We start from the raw sequence: 19964 nt of genomic DNA on the forward strand, positions 1-19964 counted from the left end.
ATATCTGTCAATTCAACACGTTTATTGCACACTATGTGTATCAGAGATTATGCAAAGTGCTGGGGACACAGCCCCAACCTCAAGTTCAGTGCCAGCATTCAATCTGTGTTTACAGCAATGTCTGAACCATCCCCACTTTTTCAGATGAGAAGAGTGGTAAAATCTGGCCGGAGATAAGTCAGTTAACCACAGAGCTGAGGAACAAATCTAGGCTGTCAGTATCCTTTTGGCTACAGCATAAGCCCTCTTAGACAACACTTTTGCTCCCAGTAATGTTCTAGGTGCTTTATAGGTATCGGCTCATTTATTCCTCTCAACAGTTCTAAAAGATAGGTACTATTATCCCCATTTTATCTGTAAGGGAACAGGCATGGAGACTAATTTTCCACAGTCACAGAGCTACTTAGGGACAAGAGTTAAGATTTCAACCCCAAGAATTCTGGCTCTTCACTACACCATACTCCCTCCTGATAGGCTGTTTGTTTTTTGGTAGTTTCTTTTTTAAAGGGGGAGGGGGTAAAACCAGCTCTTGAAGACAGCACCCTTTTAAGCAGAGCAGCACTGTAGTAACACTGTTAACAAAGTCATGGAAAATGTATTTGGCAAAGAATACAGCAGACAGTGTCTACAGATCCTTGATTGCCTAGCTAAGCATTCTAAAGCTCTTTAAACCCATAGCAATCAAGTATTTTTCCTACAACCCAGGGTAGAAATAATTCTACACTGCAACCAAGTACATGCAGATACCCACACATATACATACTTCCTACTTTATATATGTATATTGTTTATAGGCTGCAAAACTTCTTAAAAGAATACTTCTCTCAAGGCACCTGGGTGGCTCAGAGGGTTAGGCCTTTGCCTTCAGCTCAGGTCATGGTCTCAGGGTCCTGGGATCGAGCTCCTCATCAGGCTCTCTGCTCAGCAGGGAGCCTGCTTCCCCTCTCTCTCTGCCTGCTGCTCTGCCTACTTGTGATCTCTGTGTCAAATAAATTTTTAAAATCTTAAAAAAACAAAAAACAAAAAACAAAAAACTTCTCATTCCCTGTGCCATGCACTCTGATACTATTTTACTTTACTTTGTTTTTAAAAAGGCTGATTTATCCCCATACGTTGATTTCATGATCCACACCAATGGGTAGCAACCCAGTATGAAAAACAGGCTAGGTACAGTGTGAAACAAGGAGACATAAAAACAGTGATGTGCTTTCAAAGATAAACTTAAGCAGCAGCAAAAATGATCAGAAAAAAGGAGACTGGGTGGGAGAATACAATGATATAGTTAGTGGGATATAAGTGAATGGGAATGGAGAAAACATTTCAAAAGCTTTTGTTTAAGACAGAATATTCTGAACTTACTGACTGGATATGCAGGGAAAGGGAGAGGGCAGAACCAGAGAAAATGCTGTGGTTTCCAGCCCTGGTGGCTGAGAAGATGAAGTGCCTTAAAAGGAATGGGAAAGTCAGGGTAAGAGGCAAGTATATGTGTATATAGGATTACCAATTCTATTTTGGACAGTGTTGTGGACTTTGGAGGTAATCATTAGATTAGAGCCAAAGAAAAATGTAGGATTTAACAGGAAAGGGTAGCTCAACTTATGACAAGGGATGAGATGCCCCAGAAATAGAAAAGAAAATGAAGGATGAGAGTGGTACACTTTTATGGCTAAAAGGAAAAAGCCATAAGAGGAGGAGAAGTTCTACAAGGGAGTGAATTAAAAGTGGCCGGCGCTACTGAAATGGAAAGATGAAGATGGAGAAAAACAGCACTAGATTTGGCTAATAAGAGTAAGAGGTACCTTGGGTGAGTGATGGGTGAAGCCAAATTCAAAGGGTTAAGCACGGGATGATGGTTAGAAAGTGAAATAAATTCAAGTTTGTCCAGACCCCTATCTGATTGTCTTGTTCCAAAAACGCTGGTTGTATCAGTAATCACATGGCTCTCTCGCTCGCTCGCTCTTTTTTTTTTCGGGGGGGGCGCTCCGTGTCCCTCCAGATGGTGATTCGAGTGAATGAAGTCTCTCAAGCTCTTCTTAGGTAGGTATCCTAGCCATCCCAAGCTAAAACCTGCTTGTTGGGCTATTTTGCGCTATCAGCGCCCGGTACTCGCGCCGGCCTTGTCCTCGCTCCCCGCCGTAGCCCTGGCCTGGATGTGGGAGGCAAAGGCTGTGAGCATTTCCTGGGCGGTGAGGTGAGCGCCGCGCATAATCAGGCGATGCCCGTCTCCTGGGGAAGAAACAAACGAGTCAGGCACTGGGAGGGCGGCGGGGCTGGGACTGAGGTCGCGCGGGCTGCCGGGCACCCCTCCCGCCCGCCTCCCCACCCGAGCCCACCGAACAGCACGTCCACGCAGGGCTCGGAGCCGTCGTGCCTCACGTCCGCAATCACCGAGCAGTTGAGGTTGGTGGAACGGACCTTCTCGCTGCTCACGGCCTGGAGGAAGGTCCTGCGGTGTGAAAACTTGTTTGAGCTCCCGGCCCGGGGTGCTAGACCCCCGGCGAGAGGAAGGCACGGCCCCTTCCCATCCCCGCTCCTTCCGCCTCGTACCTCGTGGACTCCACATTCTTCTCGAAGGGGCAGAACTGAACGCGAACCTGCTTCACTGACCGGAGGCCGAGCCGAGCCAAAGACGCCGCCATGGCGACCTCCGCGCCGGAAGGCCTCGTGCGGCCGGAAGTGTCCTCTGACGCAGCGCCCTCCTCCCCTTCCTGCCCCCTGCGGCTGCGGGGTGCGGCTCTCCGACCCTCCGTAGTGTTTGCGCGCCCCCGCCGCCGACCGGGGCTACCCAGCCGGAGAGGAGGAGCAAGGCCGGTAGGGAGGGAGGTGGTTCCATATAGAGTATGGAGGGCCCTGAAGTAAGCGGTCAGTAAATACCTATCAATAGACCTCTTGTACCACGGTGACGACAATAAATAGTGCAGAAGCCCCTGCGCCTGGCTCCGGGAACACGTCCGTCTCCTGCAGCCTTTACCCCTTCCGTACGCTGCTGTGCCAGATCTAGGTTAACACCATCTTAAGCGCTGGTCCCTTCGGTGGGGACACTACCATGGTAGAGATTATATAGCTACGGGGGGTGAGGGGGGACCCTACTCAGATTAAACTTGTTGAACTCTGAGTAACGGCGATTTAAACGTGAAGGTCCTTTAGCTCAGTATTCTTAAATGACTGAAAATAGTTACGAGACGGGGACTTGAGGGTGATACAACTCCTGGGACTGATCTAAGTGTAGAAATGCCTGTTCCACCTCTGTGGTTCCTGATGAACTAACTTTGTGTTTAGTTTGGCTCCTAGAACTTAAAAGGAAGTGGCATCCTGGTCTCTCTCCTTTGTACTTCTTTTTCCCTTTCCTCTGGGATCCAATGCTATGGCCCTTCTCCCAGTGCGAGTCCTGAGAGGTCTTCACTGTTGGGGTACTAGGCCCGAGCCTCCCACAAATGCTGTGATTTGGCCCTTTACTCTGGGTTGCAGGCATTGGAGTGATCACACATGCTTCACTTTAAGTCCAGGTTCTGTGTAGCTTGTGGTTCTCAGGCAGCCTTTCTTCTAAGCTCTCAAATGTAGGCTTTTTTAATATGCAGTTCTAAATATTTGGGCTTTTCCAGCCAGAGTTGGGGAGCTCTGACTTTGTGGCTCCTGGTGCTAGGCTCCTTAGGATTCAGGACTGATCCCCAAGCAGGAAAGAAAAGACAAGTGCCAACGCGGGCGCTGGTGCTGCCTCAGGGCCAGCCAGGCCTGCTGATTTCCCACCAGGTAAGCCTCTGGGCTAGGTCCCCCTCCCCACAGTGTGCTTAGTAGCTGAGCTGTCTGGGCTGGGGGTGCTCCAGGCCGAAGAGGGGGCTCCAAGCTTTCTAGGCTGTTAAGGCTGCTGCTGGGCAGTTCGATGGACTGGACTTCATTGCATGTACCTGGGAAGGCAGGAGTGGAAAACAGGCAGTGGGCAGGAGGAGGGGTTTGACAACTATTGACAACCACACGAGGTAACTAAGGAGGATGGGAGGTAGGGCACATAAAGTAGCAAGGGGCAGGGCAAAGAGCCTATTAGGGAAGAGTGACTCACAACAACAGGGAGGCCTCCTCTGGACCTCAGACTTAGGCAGGGGCTGCTGGAATAGACACAGCAGGGCACCATCCAACCTCTGGAAGATGCTGAGCGTGAGCAGAGTCTGGCGAAGTTCCGGGGACAGGCCCCACTGTTCCTCCTCCAACAACTGGCGGACCACTCCAAAGTCTTGTCTAAGCTGCAGCGCCCCCTGCAGGCTGAGTGAAAGCCAGGGTACAATGTGGCCATGGGCCTCTACTGCCTCTGCAACTGCTCTGCCCCACTTACCCCTCCCCTTTGCCAGTTCCATTCAGCCCTCTGCCATTGCCTCCTTTTCTCCCCACCTGAACCGGATCCCGTGCGCCAGGATGTGGTCAAGCCAGGCTCCCAGGATGGCTGTCAGTGCCTGGCCAAGGGCAGGGGCCTGCGCTTGAGGTGGCAATCCCTGCAATCCTTGCAACACAGGCTCCAGGACAGTGCGAACCACCAACCCAGCATACTCACTAGGAATGCTGGGGAGTTCTGGAGTGAGAGAAGAGAAAGGCCAGGATATGAGGCTATGGAGATCCGTTCAGCCCCTAACAGAGTGTTTGGGAGAAGACGATAAGATTTGCAGGGGCACAGAAGGCAAGGACAAGGATGGAGACAGAGCAGTAGATCTAGTATTTGGAGGGTTCAGAAGACTATTACCGCTTGGGAACTGTGGAAGGGGATGCTGGGAAGAGGAGTTACCCGGAGAGAGACGATTCCGCCAGTACCGACCCCGTGGCATGTAGATTTCGAAGCCCTGTGTGGCTTGTTTATGACATTCTTGAAAAAAGAGACTTAGTGACTCCTCAGGCAGGAGCTGTGGACATATGGAAAAAAACAAAAGGGGTTTACTTGTTAGGGACTTGCCCAGTTATGATGCTTTTCTAAATCTGAGGTGTTTAAACTGGCTTCCATAAAGCCCCAGAACAGAACTGTATGTGTAATTCTACAGGCTTGGGCCATTCTGACAAGAGATACCCTAACTTTTATGGGTCTTCCTAAAGGCCGGGACCCAGAAAAGATTACAAACAATTGCCATAGGATTACTCTGCTTTCCTCAGCTTGATTCAGCGTCTAGAAGTCCTCCAGGTTAATTTCACTTTATAGGAACATCAAGAGGAAAAAAACAGGGACACACCCTCACCACTATGAATGTTGCAAAGCAAATGCTAGAGAGAGGGGTCTGCATGACCTACAGACAGGCAGAGGCTGAAGAAAGGGAATTGTATGGTCTTCCATCAACTGTGAAAGGAAGGCAGGAATTATATGCAGACCAGAAGCAACAACTTGAACTTTCTGAGATTCAGGAACCTTTGGAATGTCCTTAACACTGAATATTCTTTACACCCTACTTCCATTTTCCCAGAGTAGTGTAACCTATAAAGCAAGAAAAGGCCCATGTGCTGGTTTGGTTTCTGTTCTTTGATAGGTTATCTTTTTGGAATGGGAGAGCAAAAAAGAGGGGTCTCTTCAGCCTATTTTGGAGAGGAACCCCAAGAAATGGGTAATGTGGTAGCAGCTCTGTAAAGACAAGATGACTGGATGCCTGTTAGCCTGAAGAGAAGAAGGGGTTTGGGGGCCAGACAGGGGGAAGTGGAGCCCATGTGGCTCCTGGTATATATCCTGACAGCAGCCTATCCTAAATCCAGTTTTTCCTCTTTTCTGAAAACCCCGACTCCTTATTTATGCCAAGGAAATTACCCTTTTGTCAACTGACATCTGTTAGGAATCTTCCTGCACTCAATACTCTGAGGAAACACAAGGTCACATTATGAAAGAGTCTTTGTGTCTGGGATGTTCCTAGAGGAACAAGGCATGCAGAGTCCTTCCCACAGTGGTTAGTTCCCATGGTAAGCACATTGTTCCTGCCCTGTTCTTACAACTAGCAAGAGCTGGACTCTTTTCTTAGGTTTCCTTACCTCCCAACCTGACCTTTACAGCTGGATGAGACTCTATCACGGTCTCCACTGTTGCCCTCCTGCTCCTCCCGTGGCTTTCCATCTCTCATGAGGCAAAGCCCAAATTCTGCAGGCTGGTGTTCAGTGCCCTCCACAATTTTATGCCAACCTGCTTTCTCCTCCACAGTCCCCCACCCAACCTTGGACAAAAGTGTGTGTGTATGTGCGTGTGTGTGCACACAGGCATGCACACAGGGAGTTTCTGCTTTGGTCAGTCATCTCCCCATTACTCCCTCAAGGAACTATGAACTTCCCATCTCCAGTAACCTCTGTCACTCTTCTGAGGCTGCGTAGCCACCACCTTGAGCCACAAACCCTGTAGAGAGCTTCTGTAATGACATGCCTGCCATGGCCTGCCTGCCTTAGGGGATTCCCATGGCCATCACTGGGCAACGCCCTCATGAGGAACCTGCTTTGGATTATGTTGAGTTGAAGGAGACAGCAATAAACTGAGGTGGAACAGGCAGGTGCAGATCATAGATTAGGACTAAACTACGCAGTGCATAGCACCAAGGTGCTGTGAGTAAGCAGAGATGCGGAGAAAAAAGGAGCAGAGGGACAAAGCCTGGACTCTATAGCCTTGCCCCTCCCTATTCAGGGCACAGGAGAATCTGAGGCAGGAAGAGAAAACAAAAAAACTGAAACATCTTCCATAGTAAGAGCAGATACTGTGCAAACTGGGGAAATATTAAAATAAAAATATAATATTATTCATAAGTTTAGAAGAAAATAAAATCTTAGAAGACAGGCAAGAATGGATGAAGCTTATCACTGTGGAACAGGAATCAGAAGTGGGTTGGGGGCAATTAAAGTGCTTTTTTTCATTAGAAGACTTCTAAAATAATATCCTACTTCATTTTTAAACTATGGACATGTATTACTTTAATAAAAATGTAAATGAACGTGGGGGGTTTGGGGGGGAGGAAAAGAATAAATGAAACAAGATGGGATCGGGAGGGAGACAAACCATAAGTGACTCTTAATATCACAAAACAAACTGAGGGTTGCTGGGGGGAAGGGGGTCAGGAGAGGGGGATGAGGTTATGGACATTGGGGAGGGTATGTACTATGGTGAGTGCTGTGAAGTGTATAAACCTGGCAATTCACAGACCTATACCCCTGGGGATAAAAATACATTATATGTTTATTTAAAAATTTTAAAAATATGGGCGCCTGGGTGGCTCAGTGGGTTAAGCCGCTGCCTTCGGCTCAGGTCATGATCTCAGAGTCCTGGGATCGAGTCCCACATCGGGCTCCCTGCTCAGCAGAGAGCCTGCTTCCCTCTCTCTCTCTTTGCCTGCCTCTCCATCTACTTGTGATTTCTCTCTGTCAAATAAATAAATAAAGTCTTTAAAAAAAAAATAAAAATAAAAAATAAAAATAAAAAAAAAATAAAAATTTTAAAAATAAAATAAAAGGCACTATTGTTAGTTTAAAAATGTAAATGATAAACGTAGTAAAGAGGAGAAACATCCTCTCAAAGCCAGCCAGTAAGGGGCTGGCTCAAGTCATGATCCTAGGTCCTTGGATCCAGCCCCCCCACTCCTTGGGCTCAGCAGGGAGTCTATTTGTCCCTCTCCCTTTTCCCCTAACCCTAACCCTAACCGTACGTGCTCTCTCTCTCTCTCAAATAAATAAAAGCTTTTTTTTTTTTTTTTTTTTTGAAAGCTAGTAGGTAGGGGCACCTGGTGGGTGGCTCAGTGGGTTGAGCCTCTGCCTTCAGCTTAGGTCATGATCTCAGGGTTCTGGGATTGAGCCCCACATCGGGCTCTCTGCTCAGTGGGGAGTCTGCTTCCCTGCCCCCCCACCGCCCCCCCGCTGCTCTGCCTGCTTGTGATCTCTCTGTCAAAAAAAAAAAGCTAGTAGGTAAAAGGAAAGATTCAATTATTTATCTTGCTTTTTCTTTACAAAATATACTTCAAAGTAACCAAGTAACTAATGAGGGCAAATTTTTTTATAGGAGTAAGTACTAATAAATAAAGATATGATAGAATTGGAATATCACCACTTTGTACCCCCTAATGAAATAATGGATCTAGGCAGTGATCTTCAGTGGCTGTTAACATCACAAAATGAGAGCCTGACCTATAGATGAAACAAAATTGACCACAAGCTGATAATTGTTAAAGCCTCAGTGGTAGGAATATGGGGGTCCATTATACTCTTCTCTCTAATTTTGTAGATGTTTGAAGTTTTCCATAACAAGCTAAGAAAAGAGAACAAAAATGAACAGAGCAAGAAAAAATAAAATCAGCAGAGACTCCAAGGAGATTCCAAATCACTGGAATGTTCCGTGACTATCACCATCACCCCACCCCCCAAACTGGGCATAGAACTGACTTTTCAACTGCCACTGCCAGGGCCCCTGCTCTTCTCACCTGGAACTGTGAAGTTAGCTTCTGGATCTCCAGGCCCAGTTGCTGCTCCACTTCCAGGCCCAAACTTTCCTCTGCTGCCAGTCTAGACAGAGCTGCTGCCTCATGCAATAGAGGCTTTGGATCCAGAAACAGGAAGTGAGATTTGAGCCCAGTCCAGGCTGCTCCCCTTCCCACTTGCTAGCTACTCACAGGTAAGTTCTTCTGGATCAGGACCAGGAAGGAACCTGGGGCCCACGCTGCCAGATGCTGCTGAGTTTTGCCCAGAAACCAGACCAAGGTGGTCTGCAGGGTACAGAGCCCCAGAGCAAGTGGTGCGGGACCTGGGGAGAGGAGGATGGAGTATCTGAGGGGTCGCAGAACCCCTCTGGGAGGAAGCAGGCTTCAGAACAGAGTAAAGGAATAACGGGGACATCTTCAACTGTTCTGTTGCTCCATACTCAGCACCTTGTCTCACCTGGAGGCTGACAGAGGAGCAGCCCTGACCTGAGTTCTCGAAGGGCATCCAAGAGAGGAGGGAAGAGCTGTTGCAAAAGTTCGGTGGTATGAGAGGATGCTGCAAGGCTGCTGTGATCTTCACCAGCAGATCCCAAGGCCTGGCAGAAGCCTGAAGATGAGGGATAAGGTTTGATGAGGAAGGAGTAATCTGGGGCTGTTTCACTCCCAATGCCCCTTTCTTCTCACCTTGGTCCCAGCTCCAGGTAAGAGACTGATGAAATAGGTTGCGACACAAAGAAGCCAACTCCTTCTCACACTCCTGAGGCAGGGATGCTAGTGGGAGAAAGGGTCTGGAGCCTGAAAAGAGGCCTCTCTTTTCCAGAACCACCACCCACTCAAGGACCGGGGAAGAGGGGAGGCTGCCACCAAGACTCAAGACTTGAGTAGAAAGGAAAACTGGCCTTGAAACCCAGATGCTAGAGCCTGTCGGGTCAGGAGGGGGTTAGAGAGGTAGGAGTAAAGGGTGGGGGAAGTAGTGTTCATTCTAAAGGGTCTGTTTCTGCAGTCCGCTTGGCAGGGGAGTGACGTGGCTAGGGAGAAGAAAGAGACCCCGGTCTGCCCAAAGGCCCATCCAGGCCCCATCACTCACCCTGACCCAGTGCCTGACTCAGCTGTTGTGCCGCTGCCCTGCGGTCCCTCCAGGGTCCTAGACTTAGGTCCAGACTCTGAGCACAAGCTGCCCACAGCAGGGTCCAGTACCGGCTCCACAGGGCTCCAGCCCCTTCAAGCCCCAGTCCACTGGTGGCTGAATCTGCCACACCCCCCAGCAGCCCCAGCAGCCCCGGCAGCAGCTCCCGCTCTTCTTGGCACCGACTGCGGAGTTGATCCCGCAAGCCCGCTCCCTTGAGCGCCTCACCTAGCTGACCCGCCACCTGGCAACCCCGTTCCCCTGTCAGGAGGCGGAGCACACGGGCCGGCGGGAAAGGGCGCGCTGCCCCAGGGACATGGCTCAAGGCTTTTTCCTGCAGCTGGTGGTAGGCGGGAAGCGCCAGCAGCACGTCGGCAAGTTGGGAAGACAAGCCGGGGCTGGCCGCCTCCCGACCCAGAGCCCGAAGCTGCATCTCGATGGCAGCATCCAGGCGCTGGGCCGCCAGTCCGATAGGGCGCGCCAGGAGTAACGGTACGGGAGTCTCCCGTAGGCCGATTTGCAGCACAGCTCTTCGGGAGGGGTGCAGTAGCAGGTCGCGGCACAGCTGAGGCCAGGGGCCGGGGTCGGGGCCCGGCGCGCTTGCACTCATGATCCTCAGGAGGCGCACGGCTGCCTGTAAGTGGCGGGCGCAGTCCCGGGCTTGGAGGAGCTGCTCCCGCTCGCGATGCAGCCGCAGCAACACTGCCCGAAGACGCTGCAGCGCAGGAGGGATCGGGCGGCCCGCTGCCGCCTCCCGCCACCAGTCCGCCGCGCCCTCGTTCTGGTGCTCTCTGGCGTCCGCCGGCGCCGCCCAACACGGCCGCCCTCCCCGGGCTCTACCGGGCCGCGGGTCTAGGCAGGGGATGCTCCCGGCAACCGGCAGCCACGACCAGCCACGAAAGTCCCCGCCAGGAGTCCCCGCCTGCCTTCTCTCCCACTGCTCCTCCACGGCGCCTCCGGGTTGCGCCCTCAACGGCGGCAGGGTAGGAAGCGGAGGCAGAAGGCCACCAGAGCGAGATGCCTGGGCCATGGGGCGCCGCGTCCGGGACGAACCCAACGATTCCCACTTCCCCGCACTGCCCAACGCCCGCTGCCGCCGGGACTCCGCCCCGTCCCAAGAGCCGTCTTCTCTAGCCCTGGAGCCGCCGGGACCGTCATGGACTCTCTCGCGCTCCGTAAGCGGAGGCTTCTGCCCCTAATAAAGATGGCGGTCTACCCTGTGCTACTCCGCCCCCCCTATTTCCCCCCACCCTCCCGGCGGTATCAAATACCAGGCGGTCTTTCACTTTCGGGTTACTGTTGATGGGAGATGGCGCCGATTCCGAAGGCAGTGGGGCGGATAAAGCTAGGTAAGCAGGTGTGACAAGACGACAAAGAGGTCCAGGAGGGGAGGGACAGCCCCACTTGGGTTTACCTGTTTTCAGTAGGGTCTTGTGCTTTACGGGGTGGGCGAAAGGCTCCGGCCCATCCTTGCCAAGTCCCTTGACGCGCCACCGCCTTCTTTTACTATAGACTGCCCTCTGCAGCCTGGCTGCCCGCTGGAGGTCGCTGCTGTCCCCAAACTCTGCCAGGAATTCGGTCCCGAAGACTACGGCGCCGAGGTAAAAGGACTCCTAGCTCCCCCTCGTCCCGTTTCTCTTGGTCACGCCTCTCTCCAGCCACACTGGGCTCGGAGGGCTCGGTAGAGGCGTAGCCTGGGGCTCGTGCTTGGAGGAGCGCGTGGCAAATGGAGGGTGGTGAAAGTGGGCAGGATTGGGCGGACGAGGGTCTGGGCTGAGAATTGGGGAGTGGATGGGAGTTCCTTAGGGTAAGATAATATGAATAGAGGGAAGAGTGTGAGCAAAGACACCAAGGCAAGGAAAAGTTTAGAAAACTTCACTGAAGTGAGACTTGAGTGGTTTGGTTGGAACTGCAAGAAATGAAGGGGGGGAGGAGGCAGCAAGTGGCTTGAAATGCTTGGATGTCCTCAAGTAGGTTACAGGGTTATTGAGGAGGGGACAGGATCAGATTTGGGAGCACTTAAGAAGCTGTATTTCCAGCTGCTTCCTGGGTATCTCCAAAACCTAAAATTCAGCAATTCCGTTAGTTAATTCATCTACTTTGCAAGTTGATTGCTTTTCCTCTAACCTTAGTTTTGGCTAGTAACACAAACGGACATCCAGTTACTTAATGCAGAAATCTGGGAATCATTGTATATAATCCTCCCTTTCCTTTACCTCACACATTTAGCCAGTCACTAAAATCCACTTTGGAAATGTCTCTCTCTTTTTATAAAAAATTTTATTTATTTACTCGTGAGAGACAGAGAGAGAGGCAGAGGGAGAAGCAGGCTCCCCGCTGGGCAGGGAGCCCCATGTAGGACTCCATTCCAGGACCCCGGGATCATGACCTGAGCCTAAGGCAGATGCTTAACTGATTGAGCCACCTAGGTGCCCCTGGAAATGTCTCTTAACTATAGCCCATCATTTCCATTCCTGCTTCTGCTGCCCCTGCCTTAGCTTAAGAATTCATTCTTTCTGTCATAGGGGTCTGCCAACTAAACATCCCACCCCTAGAATCATGTCCTCCCCACCCCCCACCCCACCCCAGTGCTGTTTCACTTGAGTGTTTGACTTGAGTGCTTCACTCCCCAGATGAGGTCCACTCCCATCCCTAACAAGACAAAGTCCAAACTCCCTGGGTCACACAGGGTTCTTCAGAGCCAGCTCCTGGCTGCATCTCTAATAGAATAGTCTCCTCACCAATCACTCTGCCTTTGCTCACTCACCACACTTACTGAGCGCCACCAATGTACCAGTTTGGGGCACTGGGAAGACAGCAGTAAACCAAACACAAAAATCCTTTTAGTCAGTGAATTAGAAGCATCTAGTGGAAGCAGCCAGTCAACAAATAAACAATATAGTATGCCAGATATGAAAAATACAAGGAAAACTAAGAAGAGTAGGGAGTGCTGGAATGAAGTTGAGTTTCTCTTTTTAAAGAGTGTAGTCAGAAAGGGCCTCCTGGGAAAGGTTTAGCAGGCAGGGATCTGAAGGGGTGAGCCATTCACTGGGGAAAGAACATTGCAGGGAGAGGAAGTAACAAGCACATAAGCCCTGAGATGGGAACACACTTGGTGTGTTGTAGGACCTTCACAGACCACTGACCACTGTAGCTAGAGGTGGGACCAGAGGAGAGAAGATGATTCATGGAGGACTGGGGAGCCAGATCGTGGTCAGCCACATGGTGAATTAAGACCATAGCACAGACTGTGCCTTGGGGAGAGGTAGAAGGTCAAGATCATCCCTTTTTTTTGGTTTGTTTTTAGAGATGGCTAGACTGGGCCAGTTAGGAAATTGAATTAAACCCAGCAGGAAATTGAATTTGAGAATAAGACTTGATGAAAGCCCACAGCAGTGTCAGTGAAGATGCTGTTGAGTCAGAACTATCTCCTGAAGGATAACCTACCTCTGAGACTATTTAGAAAGTTGACCATACCTCCCTGATCTGAATCCTTGCTATGCATTCGTTTAGCACTCTGGTGTTTCATGTGGCTTCTAAGTTTCCTAGTCAGTGGGCCACCATCTAGTCAGGGGTGTGCTCTGTTTACACCTGAATGGCCCCAGAAGGACAAGATGGCTCCTGTCCTCCTCCAGAGCTGACACTAAACGAGGAATCTTGTAAGAACCACAGAATGTAACGGGAGAAGCCTTGAAGAGTCTTATCTCATATTGTGAATGATGAAGCCAAGGTTCAGAGAGGTTAGATGACTTGTCCAGAGTCCATCTCCAGGCAGTATGGCAAAGCCAGAACTAAGATACAGGCAGCAAAGTGTTCTTTCCGGTTCCATGCTTCTTGCCAATTGAAAGTGCAATAAAAAGCAGTAAATAATAAGGTTCTAAATTGTATAACACAGACTATGTGAGTACAGCTTGGTTGAGTGAGAGCAGAGATCACTGGAGATGAAGAGGTTTGAGGGAAGATGGAATTTGAACTGAATCTTGAAAGTAAGACAGGTGTGGTGAGAAGCTTAGAGCCAGGAGGGATTTAGGGACAGTTGGAGGGACAATCCCAACACTAGAAGAAACCTGAGAACAGAGGGACGACAGCAGCCAAGCAGGAGGAAATTATGGAGGAAGATTAGGAGGGTCAGCCTGGGCTTTCTGGAAGGCTCCAAATCCCAGTGTGAGGAGCTAGACTCAATCCTGCCTATGGCCCTGGCAGCGGGGGATTACTGGAAGTTCCTGAGTAGGGAAGTAACTTCTGAGAGCTTGGTTTTGGGGGGAAACAGACGACGTGCAGGGGAGAGGCCAGCCAGCCGTTCTCTCCTAGAGCTCCCCCCAACACCAGCCTCCCCTCTCCTCCCCCTCCCAGGACATAGCGGATTTTCTTCAACGACTTGTGGCGAGTGATCCCCAGGGCCTGCACCGGATCCATGTGGACGGGAGCACTGGGCGGCTACAGCTCTGGCACCATGGTGGGGCGTGCAGGGGCCAAGCCCAGGGATCGAGGCTGGTACCCTGGGGAGGGCTGAGGAACCCTCAGATCTTCCTCTCTCTCATGTACCTTTTTCTTTCCCTTCTCCCTGTCCCTCCGGACAGATTACCTCCTGGACCATTTCTGCGATGAGGGGAAAACGCCTAGACAGAGTGACATGGCCAAGGGGGTCAAGGGACTGGGCACCTACTGTGGTCTCCGAAAGTCCTTCCTATATCCTCCTCAAGGGTCTGAGCCCTGCCCTCCTAGCCCCTCTGCCCCTTCCCCTGGTGGCTCAGACAGCCTACTTCAGGTGGCCATGCCCCAGAAGCTCCTGCTGACAGAAGAGGTGAGACTGTCAGCAAGGGGCCTCCCCTCGCCCAGTGCTCTTCTAACTGCCATGTGCCCTCATCCATCTGACCCCTAATCTGGACCTTTCGAGGTCCTTCCATCCTGCTGGCCTCCCTTTGTTTTTTTTCGTTCTCCCTCTCTCTCTTTTCCGGTCACCTGCCTTTTCTTCCCTAGGAAGCCAACCACCTGGCTGAGGAGCTAGTGGCTGAAGAGGAGCGCATGAAACAGAGAGCAGAGAAGAAACGACTCAAGAAGAAGGTGGCTGGAGGGCAGGAGGAGTGGGAACCCAGAGGGACTGGGGAGAGGGAAAGGGGGACACATTGTGAGGACAGGAAAGAACTTGGGGTAGCCCATAATGGATCCTCTTGTGAGAGGGGGCCCAGTGGGCTCAGAGCCTGGAGGGGAGGGCCTCATAGAAGCCCTATGGTGTGATGGTTCTGGAGTCACACTGTGCCGCCTGGGCTGAATTCTGCCTCGTTCTTACTGGGAGACCTCTGCCTGGTGAGTCTCCTGTCTGCTTTTTCACCTGTAACACAAGGATAACAACAAAACCTACCTCGTGGAGTTGCAGGGATCAAATGAGATAGTGTGTGCAAAGCTCTTAACCTGGTACACGACCTGTAGTCTCTACTGTACATGTAAAGAATTGGCTTCAAGGTACAGATTGTGTGTGTGTGTGTATTTACGTGTAGTGTTCAAAATAAATAATCAGCGTGAGCATCATTATTATTGCAGCGTCAAAAGGATCGCAAGCGACAGGAGCGCTTGGAGCAGGAGGGTGGGGAGCCCAAGGTGAGTGTCTCCAAGCAGGTATGAAGAACTCTAGGTGCCAGGAGGGTGGGAGCTCAGAGGGCAGACAGCTCAAGTGATCCCCATCTGCCTTCCCTCCAGGTCATGGCCACCCCAAATGGGGATGGGAGCCCCCCATCCAGCCCGGGGAACCCTCCTCAGGGACAGTGTGGTGAGGAAGAGGTGAGAGTCTCCTTCCTTTCTTGATCTCGGGCCCCCCCACCCCGCCTCCCTCTCTCCCTACTCCAGGACATATTTTATCCCCACTCCCTCCTAACTTTCCTTTCTGCTCACAGGACTCATTGGATCTATCTAGCACTTTCGTGTCTCTGGCTTTACGCAAAGTTGGGGATTGGCCTCCCAGTGCCCGCAGAGAGAAGGGACTGAGCCAGGAGCCTCGAGGCAAAAGCCGGAGCCCCCAAGAGAAGATGGGCCAGGAGGAAGCGAGCTCTCCAATAGAAGAGAGCCCCAGGCAGAGTCCTAAGGCAGAGGTGAGGTGACCAGTAGAAGTTCTCTGGCTCTAGGATTAAGAGATGTGGGTCAGGCTCCATCACTGACAGGGAAGGTAGGGCTGATCCCATCTTGCAGAAGTGTCATAAGAATTACAGAAGTTGGGAAGTTGGCAATAGTCATTGTTTGAACAAAGGAGAAGGATTTGGGGGCGCTGAGGCCTGAATCCTGCTTGACTTTGCTCCCCATCCCTAGGCATCTCCAGGACTGCTGGCAGTTGCCTTACAGCAGAGCCAGGAGCTGGCAAGTGAGATTCTCTCTTTCTCTCTCCTTCCTCACCTCACCCTCCCCGGGATAGCCCCATCTGAACCCTCCCACCTTCTCTCCTCCCCAGCACTGGGTACCAGCTTTGCCCAAAATGGCTTCTACCACAAGGCTGTGGTTCTCTTTACCCAGGCTTTGAAGCTCAACCCCCGGGATTATCGGTGAGTGGGGGCTTGGCCGCTGTGCTGGGAGGTCAGGGTGAGGCAGTGTTAAGGATCTAGACTTTTGGTCACTTTGTCTTTACCAGGTTATTTGGAAACCGCTCTTTCTGCCATGAGCGGCTGGGTCAGCCCATGCGGGCCCTGGCCGATGCTCAGGTGGCCCTCACCCTGCGACCGGGCTGGCCCCGGGGCCTTTTCCGCCTGGGCAAGGCCCTGATGGGACTGCAGGTAAGGGATCTGAGACTGGAAGTGTGGATGGAATTTGGGTGGCATGGGGTAGGGATTGGGTCTCTAATGACATTTTCTAGCAAAGCTCCTGGTACCACAGTGTCACAGTGTCAGTGGTCCTAGGAGCCGAGGCAAGTTTGAGGAAGGGGACAGTTTTAATTTCCTTCCCCTGCTTGATACCTAAACTTTCCTCTTTCTAATTGCTCTGGGACAAAAGCGTTTTGAAGAGGCAGCTGCTGTGTTCCAGGAAACTCTGAGAGGCGGCTCCCAGCCCGATGCCGCCCGGGAGCTCCACTCTTGCCTTCTGCACCTTGCTCTGGTAAGGGAACCCGGCCCACTGGCGGGCCCAGAGCGGGCAGCCGGAGAGCTGGCTGGGATTTCCACAGCGAGTGCTGCTCCTTTCCTCAGGATAGTGATGGCAGGGATGGGTGGGAGGAGGGGCATGGGCTGTGCTGCTGGAAAGGAGGAACAGGTGCCCCTCTCTCTCCCTTCTCAGCAGAATCAGCGAGGAGGAATCCGGGAGCCACTTCTGTCAACTGGGTTCCCACAGCCATTTTCCCAGGCTGGGCCTGGCACCTCAAGCCTCCTGTCTGTCATTCGTCCTCCAAGCACTGCTCCAAGAGCCGCTGGCCTTCTGTCTCCACCGCTGCATTATCCCCCGAGTCACCTGAGCCACTGTAACTCGACTCTTCCCCAGACTCAGAGTAGGAGACCCCATTCTCTCCATCTCGGGGACACCTCAAAGGGCTCTGGTATCCTGGGACTTCGGCCCCAGCATCTACCTCAGGCCAGATGATGGAGGACTTGTCCCTCATAGGACAAGGCCATGTGTGCCTCCCCTAGTTCCCTGCATATCTTGAGATCTTGTAGTCTAAAGCCATAATTAAAGATACCGCTGGTGGCTGTTCCTGTTGCCAAAGAGACCTGATGACAGAAAGGAACCCCATGTCCACTGAAACAACCTTTCTTTGATTCTGAAGCAGATGGCTTCCTCTGGGAGCAGTAGAGAAAAATAAAATCCACCAAGGCTAAGGAGGGAACTGTACAGAAGTTCAGGTTTTCAGACTATATCAGACCCAGAAGGGAGCATCTGGGGCCTGCTCTGATTTTTGGCTCTGGGCACCTCATGCACCAGCCAGAGATCTGTGCTCAAGAGCAGGTTCAGGGGATGCCTGAGGCCTGAGTCCCACCCTGCATCGTGGCAGATGCGCACATCTTCCTGAGCCCGGCCTCACCTTGTTCCTTCTAGCCCCAGCCCCTCATGCCTTGTTTCCTGTCACTAGGTGCACATTCAGACCTCTCCTTTGCCCAGGGGCCTCACCTTCTTCAACTGCCAGAAGGTTCACCGGGGTTTACATTTGGAAAATCCCTTACCAGGTCCTGCCTGGAGCTGGCAGGGTACACACATCTCCACAGCCCACCCACCCATGCTGGCTCTCCTGCTCATGGGACCCCAGCAGGCACCCCGGCTGCTGCTCCTGTGGCCGTGCTTTCTCCACTCCAGCACTAGGTGTTGTAATGAATGAGCACTTCCCCGTGTCAAGTTTACTCAGTATTTTGACCAAGGGTCATTGCCCCCAAAGAAGGCTGTCATTCCCTGCTTCCTGTGTAAGAATCATAATCTTATGGTTTCTCCTCGAAGATCCTGACAGCTGCCCCTGGCTGCTTCCTCCCTATCCCTTCCTGGGAGACTCAGCTCACTGAAATGTGGATCTGCAGGGGACTCAGGCCTCCCAGAATGCCTTGCCTGGAGGAACCATTCATCAGGAGAAATGATTCTTGCCCCCCTGTGGTCTTGCTCAACACCATTCATTGCTGTATAGGGGATGTTGAAAAACCTTCTTTATATAGGGCTTTCCCAGATTATTTTTGTTTAGAGAGCATGCTCTTTCAATACTGTATAGCAGAATGAAGTCTGCCAGCATGAGCTGGGTCACCTTGGGCAGGTCTTCAGGTCTGTGCCTTAGATCCCTCCTCTGAAAAATGGGGTCAATCCCTACTTCACAGGGCAGTTGTGAGAACTGAAAGTCAAAAGTGTAAGAAAATACCTACCAAGTGCCTGGTACACAATGGGTGCTAAATAAATTGGTTTTTATCTGCAATGGTCCTACATACTCATGATTCTCCCACAGTGGAAAGGGGATTATGAGTGAATTGTTGCTTATTTCACAAAATACAGAGCTCTGGGACTGTGGTCCTCCAAGTGCAGGCCCTGGACCAGCAGCAAACTGGGAACTTGCTGCAAATGTGTTCTCAGGCCCCACCCTAGAGCTTCTCAATCAGAAAGGACAACAGCAGGGCGCAGCAAGTTGCGTTTTATTAAGCCCTCTGGGCGATGTAATGCCCACCCACTTATTCTAGGACCTGGCAGAGGATACACCATCTGGAGACCACTTCGGTGGGCGAGGCTTGAGTTTTGACATCCGAGGATTGATTATGGGAGATATGGATTATGGAGAGGAATTTAGGAGGCCTCAAGTGGAGGGAGATTACAGCTCAGAGCCAATTAACTTGACTAAATCATACCTTCCTAACAAGAATTATTTGCTCTGGAAGCTCTTTGCTCATGCCTAGTTGGGGAGATGTGGTTGTGTTTGTTTGAGGGGTGATTACATTATGATGACTCCATAAAAGGCCTGTTCGTGTGGCCATCTTGTTCTAGGCAGCAGGGAGCTACTTCTCTGCTTTGGGGACTCCACTAGGATTCCCCAAAGAATGGGCACCCATCACCACTGTGTGGTATCTTTGCTTTGAAGCTGAGCTGGCTCTTTGCTTTTCAAGCCTCTCAAACAAATATTTCCCTCCCCAGTATCCCTTGACCTATCCTAGACTTGAATCTTCTCCAAGAGCCACAGGACTTCTGACACCTTGTCCCCATTTTGTCCCACACTTACACTGCTAACTGATAGGGTTCCAACCCAGCGGCCAGAGTTCTGAGTCCCTAGGGTGTAGAAGCACAGTGACCAATCATCCCAGTTTTCCTGGGACAGGGATTTCCTGGAGTGTGGGACTTCCTGTACTGAAGCTGGGAAAGTCTTGGACAAACACGAATGAGTCAGTCACTCTAAAGGTTCAAGAGAGGCAGCCCTTAGGAAGCAGATGAAGGGAATAAGGAGGGGCCCTGGACCAGAATCAGGGAGTGTATGTGTGTGTGTGTGTGTGTGTGTGTGTGTGTGTGTGTGTGTGTTGTCTATGTGTATTGAAAGGGCAACACAGATGTAAAGAATACTTTTCACACATAATGGCTGACAAATTCTTAGCTCTACACTAGTAGTCATTAGTTCTGTCCATGATGCCGTTTTTCCTTCCAGTCGCCCAGGTTTGTGAGGTGGTCAGTGATGGATTCAATCTTTGGTCACTGGGATAATCACACAGACTCCTCTTTCCTTACAGCCTCCTCCATTCCCCAAGTCTGGCCCTGAATCCCCTCAGCTCTTACCTTCCACAGTGGCCAGAGATCTACTCCTTCCTCAGGCCCCTGCCAGTCCCTGGTCTCCCCTACACTTGCAGGCAGATGAGCTGGCTCCAACACTGGTCAACCTCTCCTCTAAAATCTCCACCGACCAGGATCAAGCTACAGTACAAGGCCTAAATTCCTACCTTTGGCCCTTTCTCCTCTGCTTTCTTCGTAAACCATTTTCTTCTTTCAGTTAGGCCCAGTCGCAGTTACAGGGACAG

General features: G+C 51.4%; 3 protein-coding genes across 6 annotated transcripts; 1 reads left to right on the forward strand and 2 right to left on the reverse strand.

Annotated features, from left to right (window-relative positions):
* Position 1: 1 nt before the first annotated feature.
* On the reverse strand, positions 2 to 2680 carry MRPL53 (mitochondrial ribosomal protein L53). The gene is made up of 3 exons (XM_059188126.1): positions 2548 to 2680; positions 2334 to 2446; positions 2 to 2226 (listed from the first exon to the last, which is right to left on the reverse strand). Exons 1-3 carry the CDS (start codon positions 2637 to 2639, stop codon positions 2093 to 2095), a joined length of 339 nt encoding a protein of 112 aa, XP_059044109.1. The 5' UTR covers positions 2640 to 2680; the 3' UTR covers positions 2 to 2092.
* Positions 2681 to 3648: 968 nt separating this feature from the next.
* On the reverse strand, positions 3649 to 10558 carry CCDC142 (coiled-coil domain containing 142). Of its 2 annotated transcripts, XM_059188117.1 has the most exons (9): positions 9490 to 10558; positions 9087 to 9173; positions 8860 to 9009; positions 8595 to 8725; positions 8406 to 8519; positions 4772 to 4886; positions 4384 to 4561; positions 4058 to 4257; positions 3649 to 3905 (listed from the first exon to the last, which is right to left on the reverse strand). In XM_059188117.1, the coding sequence occupies exons 1-9, from the start codon at positions 10556 to 10558 to the stop codon at positions 3649 to 3651; spliced, it is 2301 nt and encodes a 766-aa protein (XP_059044100.1). The 2 variants fall into 2 exon arrangements, with proteins under 2 accessions (XP_059044100.1, XP_059044101.1); XM_059188118.1 differs by lacking the exon at positions 9087 to 9173.
* Positions 10559 to 10572: 14 nt separating this feature from the next.
* Positions 10573 to 18388, forward strand: TTC31 (tetratricopeptide repeat domain 31). Of its 3 annotated transcripts, none has more exons than XM_059188121.1 (13): positions 10573 to 10703; positions 11041 to 11129; positions 13882 to 13984; positions 14109 to 14332; positions 14509 to 14592; positions 15070 to 15126; positions 15226 to 15306; positions 15420 to 15614; positions 15829 to 15880; positions 15968 to 16058; positions 16145 to 16286; positions 16504 to 16605; positions 16783 to 18388. In XM_059188121.1, exons 1-13 carry the CDS (start codon positions 10685 to 10687, stop codon positions 17080 to 17082), a joined length of 1539 nt encoding a protein of 512 aa, XP_059044104.1. In that variant the 5' UTR covers positions 10573 to 10684; the 3' UTR covers positions 17083 to 18388. The 3 variants fall into 3 exon arrangements, with proteins under 3 accessions (XP_059044104.1, XP_059044102.1, XP_059044103.1); XM_059188119.1 differs by lacking the exon at positions 10573 to 10703 and adding an exon at positions 10722 to 10877; XM_059188120.1 differs by lacking the exon at positions 10573 to 10703 and adding an exon at positions 10722 to 10877 and having other exon boundaries at positions 16786 to 18388.
* The last annotated feature ends 1576 nt before the right edge of the window (positions 18389 to 19964 follow it).

This window comes from Mustela lutreola, chromosome 9 (genome assembly GCF_030435805.1).
Source record: "Mustela lutreola isolate mMusLut2 chromosome 9, mMusLut2.pri, whole genome shotgun sequence".
Taxonomy (NCBI): Eukaryota; Metazoa; Chordata; class Mammalia; order Carnivora; family Mustelidae; genus Mustela; species Mustela lutreola.

Excerpts from the sequence above, each read along its gene's own strand:
- TTC31 (XM_059188119.1), top strand. The coding sequence starts at position 10,838 with ATGGCGCCGATTCCGAAGGCAGTGGGGCGGATAAAGCTAG. Across the intron at positions 13,985-14,108 it reads GCTACAGCTCTGGCACCATG|ATTACCTCCTGGACCATTTC; the intron begins GTGGGGCGTGCA and ends CCCTCCGGACAG. Across the intron at positions 15,307-15,419 it reads GACAGTGTGGTGAGGAAGAG|GACTCATTGGATCTATCTAG; the intron begins GTGAGAGTCTCC and ends TTCTGCTCACAG.
- CCDC142 (XM_059188117.1), bottom strand. The coding sequence starts at position 10,558 with ATGGCCCAGGCATCTCGCTCTGGTGGCCTTCTGCCTCCGCTTCCTACC. Across the intron at positions 4,887-8,405 it reads AGCTAACTTCACAGTTCCAG|CTCCTGCCTGAGGAGTCACT; the intron begins GTGAGAAGAGCA and ends ATATGTCCACAG. Across the intron at positions 4,562-4,771 it reads GCGGAATCGTCTCTCTCCGG|AACTCCCCAGCATTCCTAGT; the intron begins GTAACTCCTCTT and ends CTCTCACTCCAG.
- MRPL53 (XM_059188126.1), bottom strand. The coding sequence starts at position 2,639 with ATGGCGGCGTCTTTGGCTCGGCTCGGCCTCCGGTCAGTGAAGCAGGTT. Across the intron at positions 2,447-2,547 it reads AAGAATGTGGAGTCCACGAG|GACCTTCCTCCAGGCCGTGA; the intron begins GTACGAGGCGGA and ends TTCACACCGCAG. Across the intron at positions 2,227-2,333 it reads CTGCGTGGACGTGCTGTTCG|GAGACGGGCATCGCCTGATT; the intron begins GTGGGCTCGGGT and ends TTTCTTCCCCAG.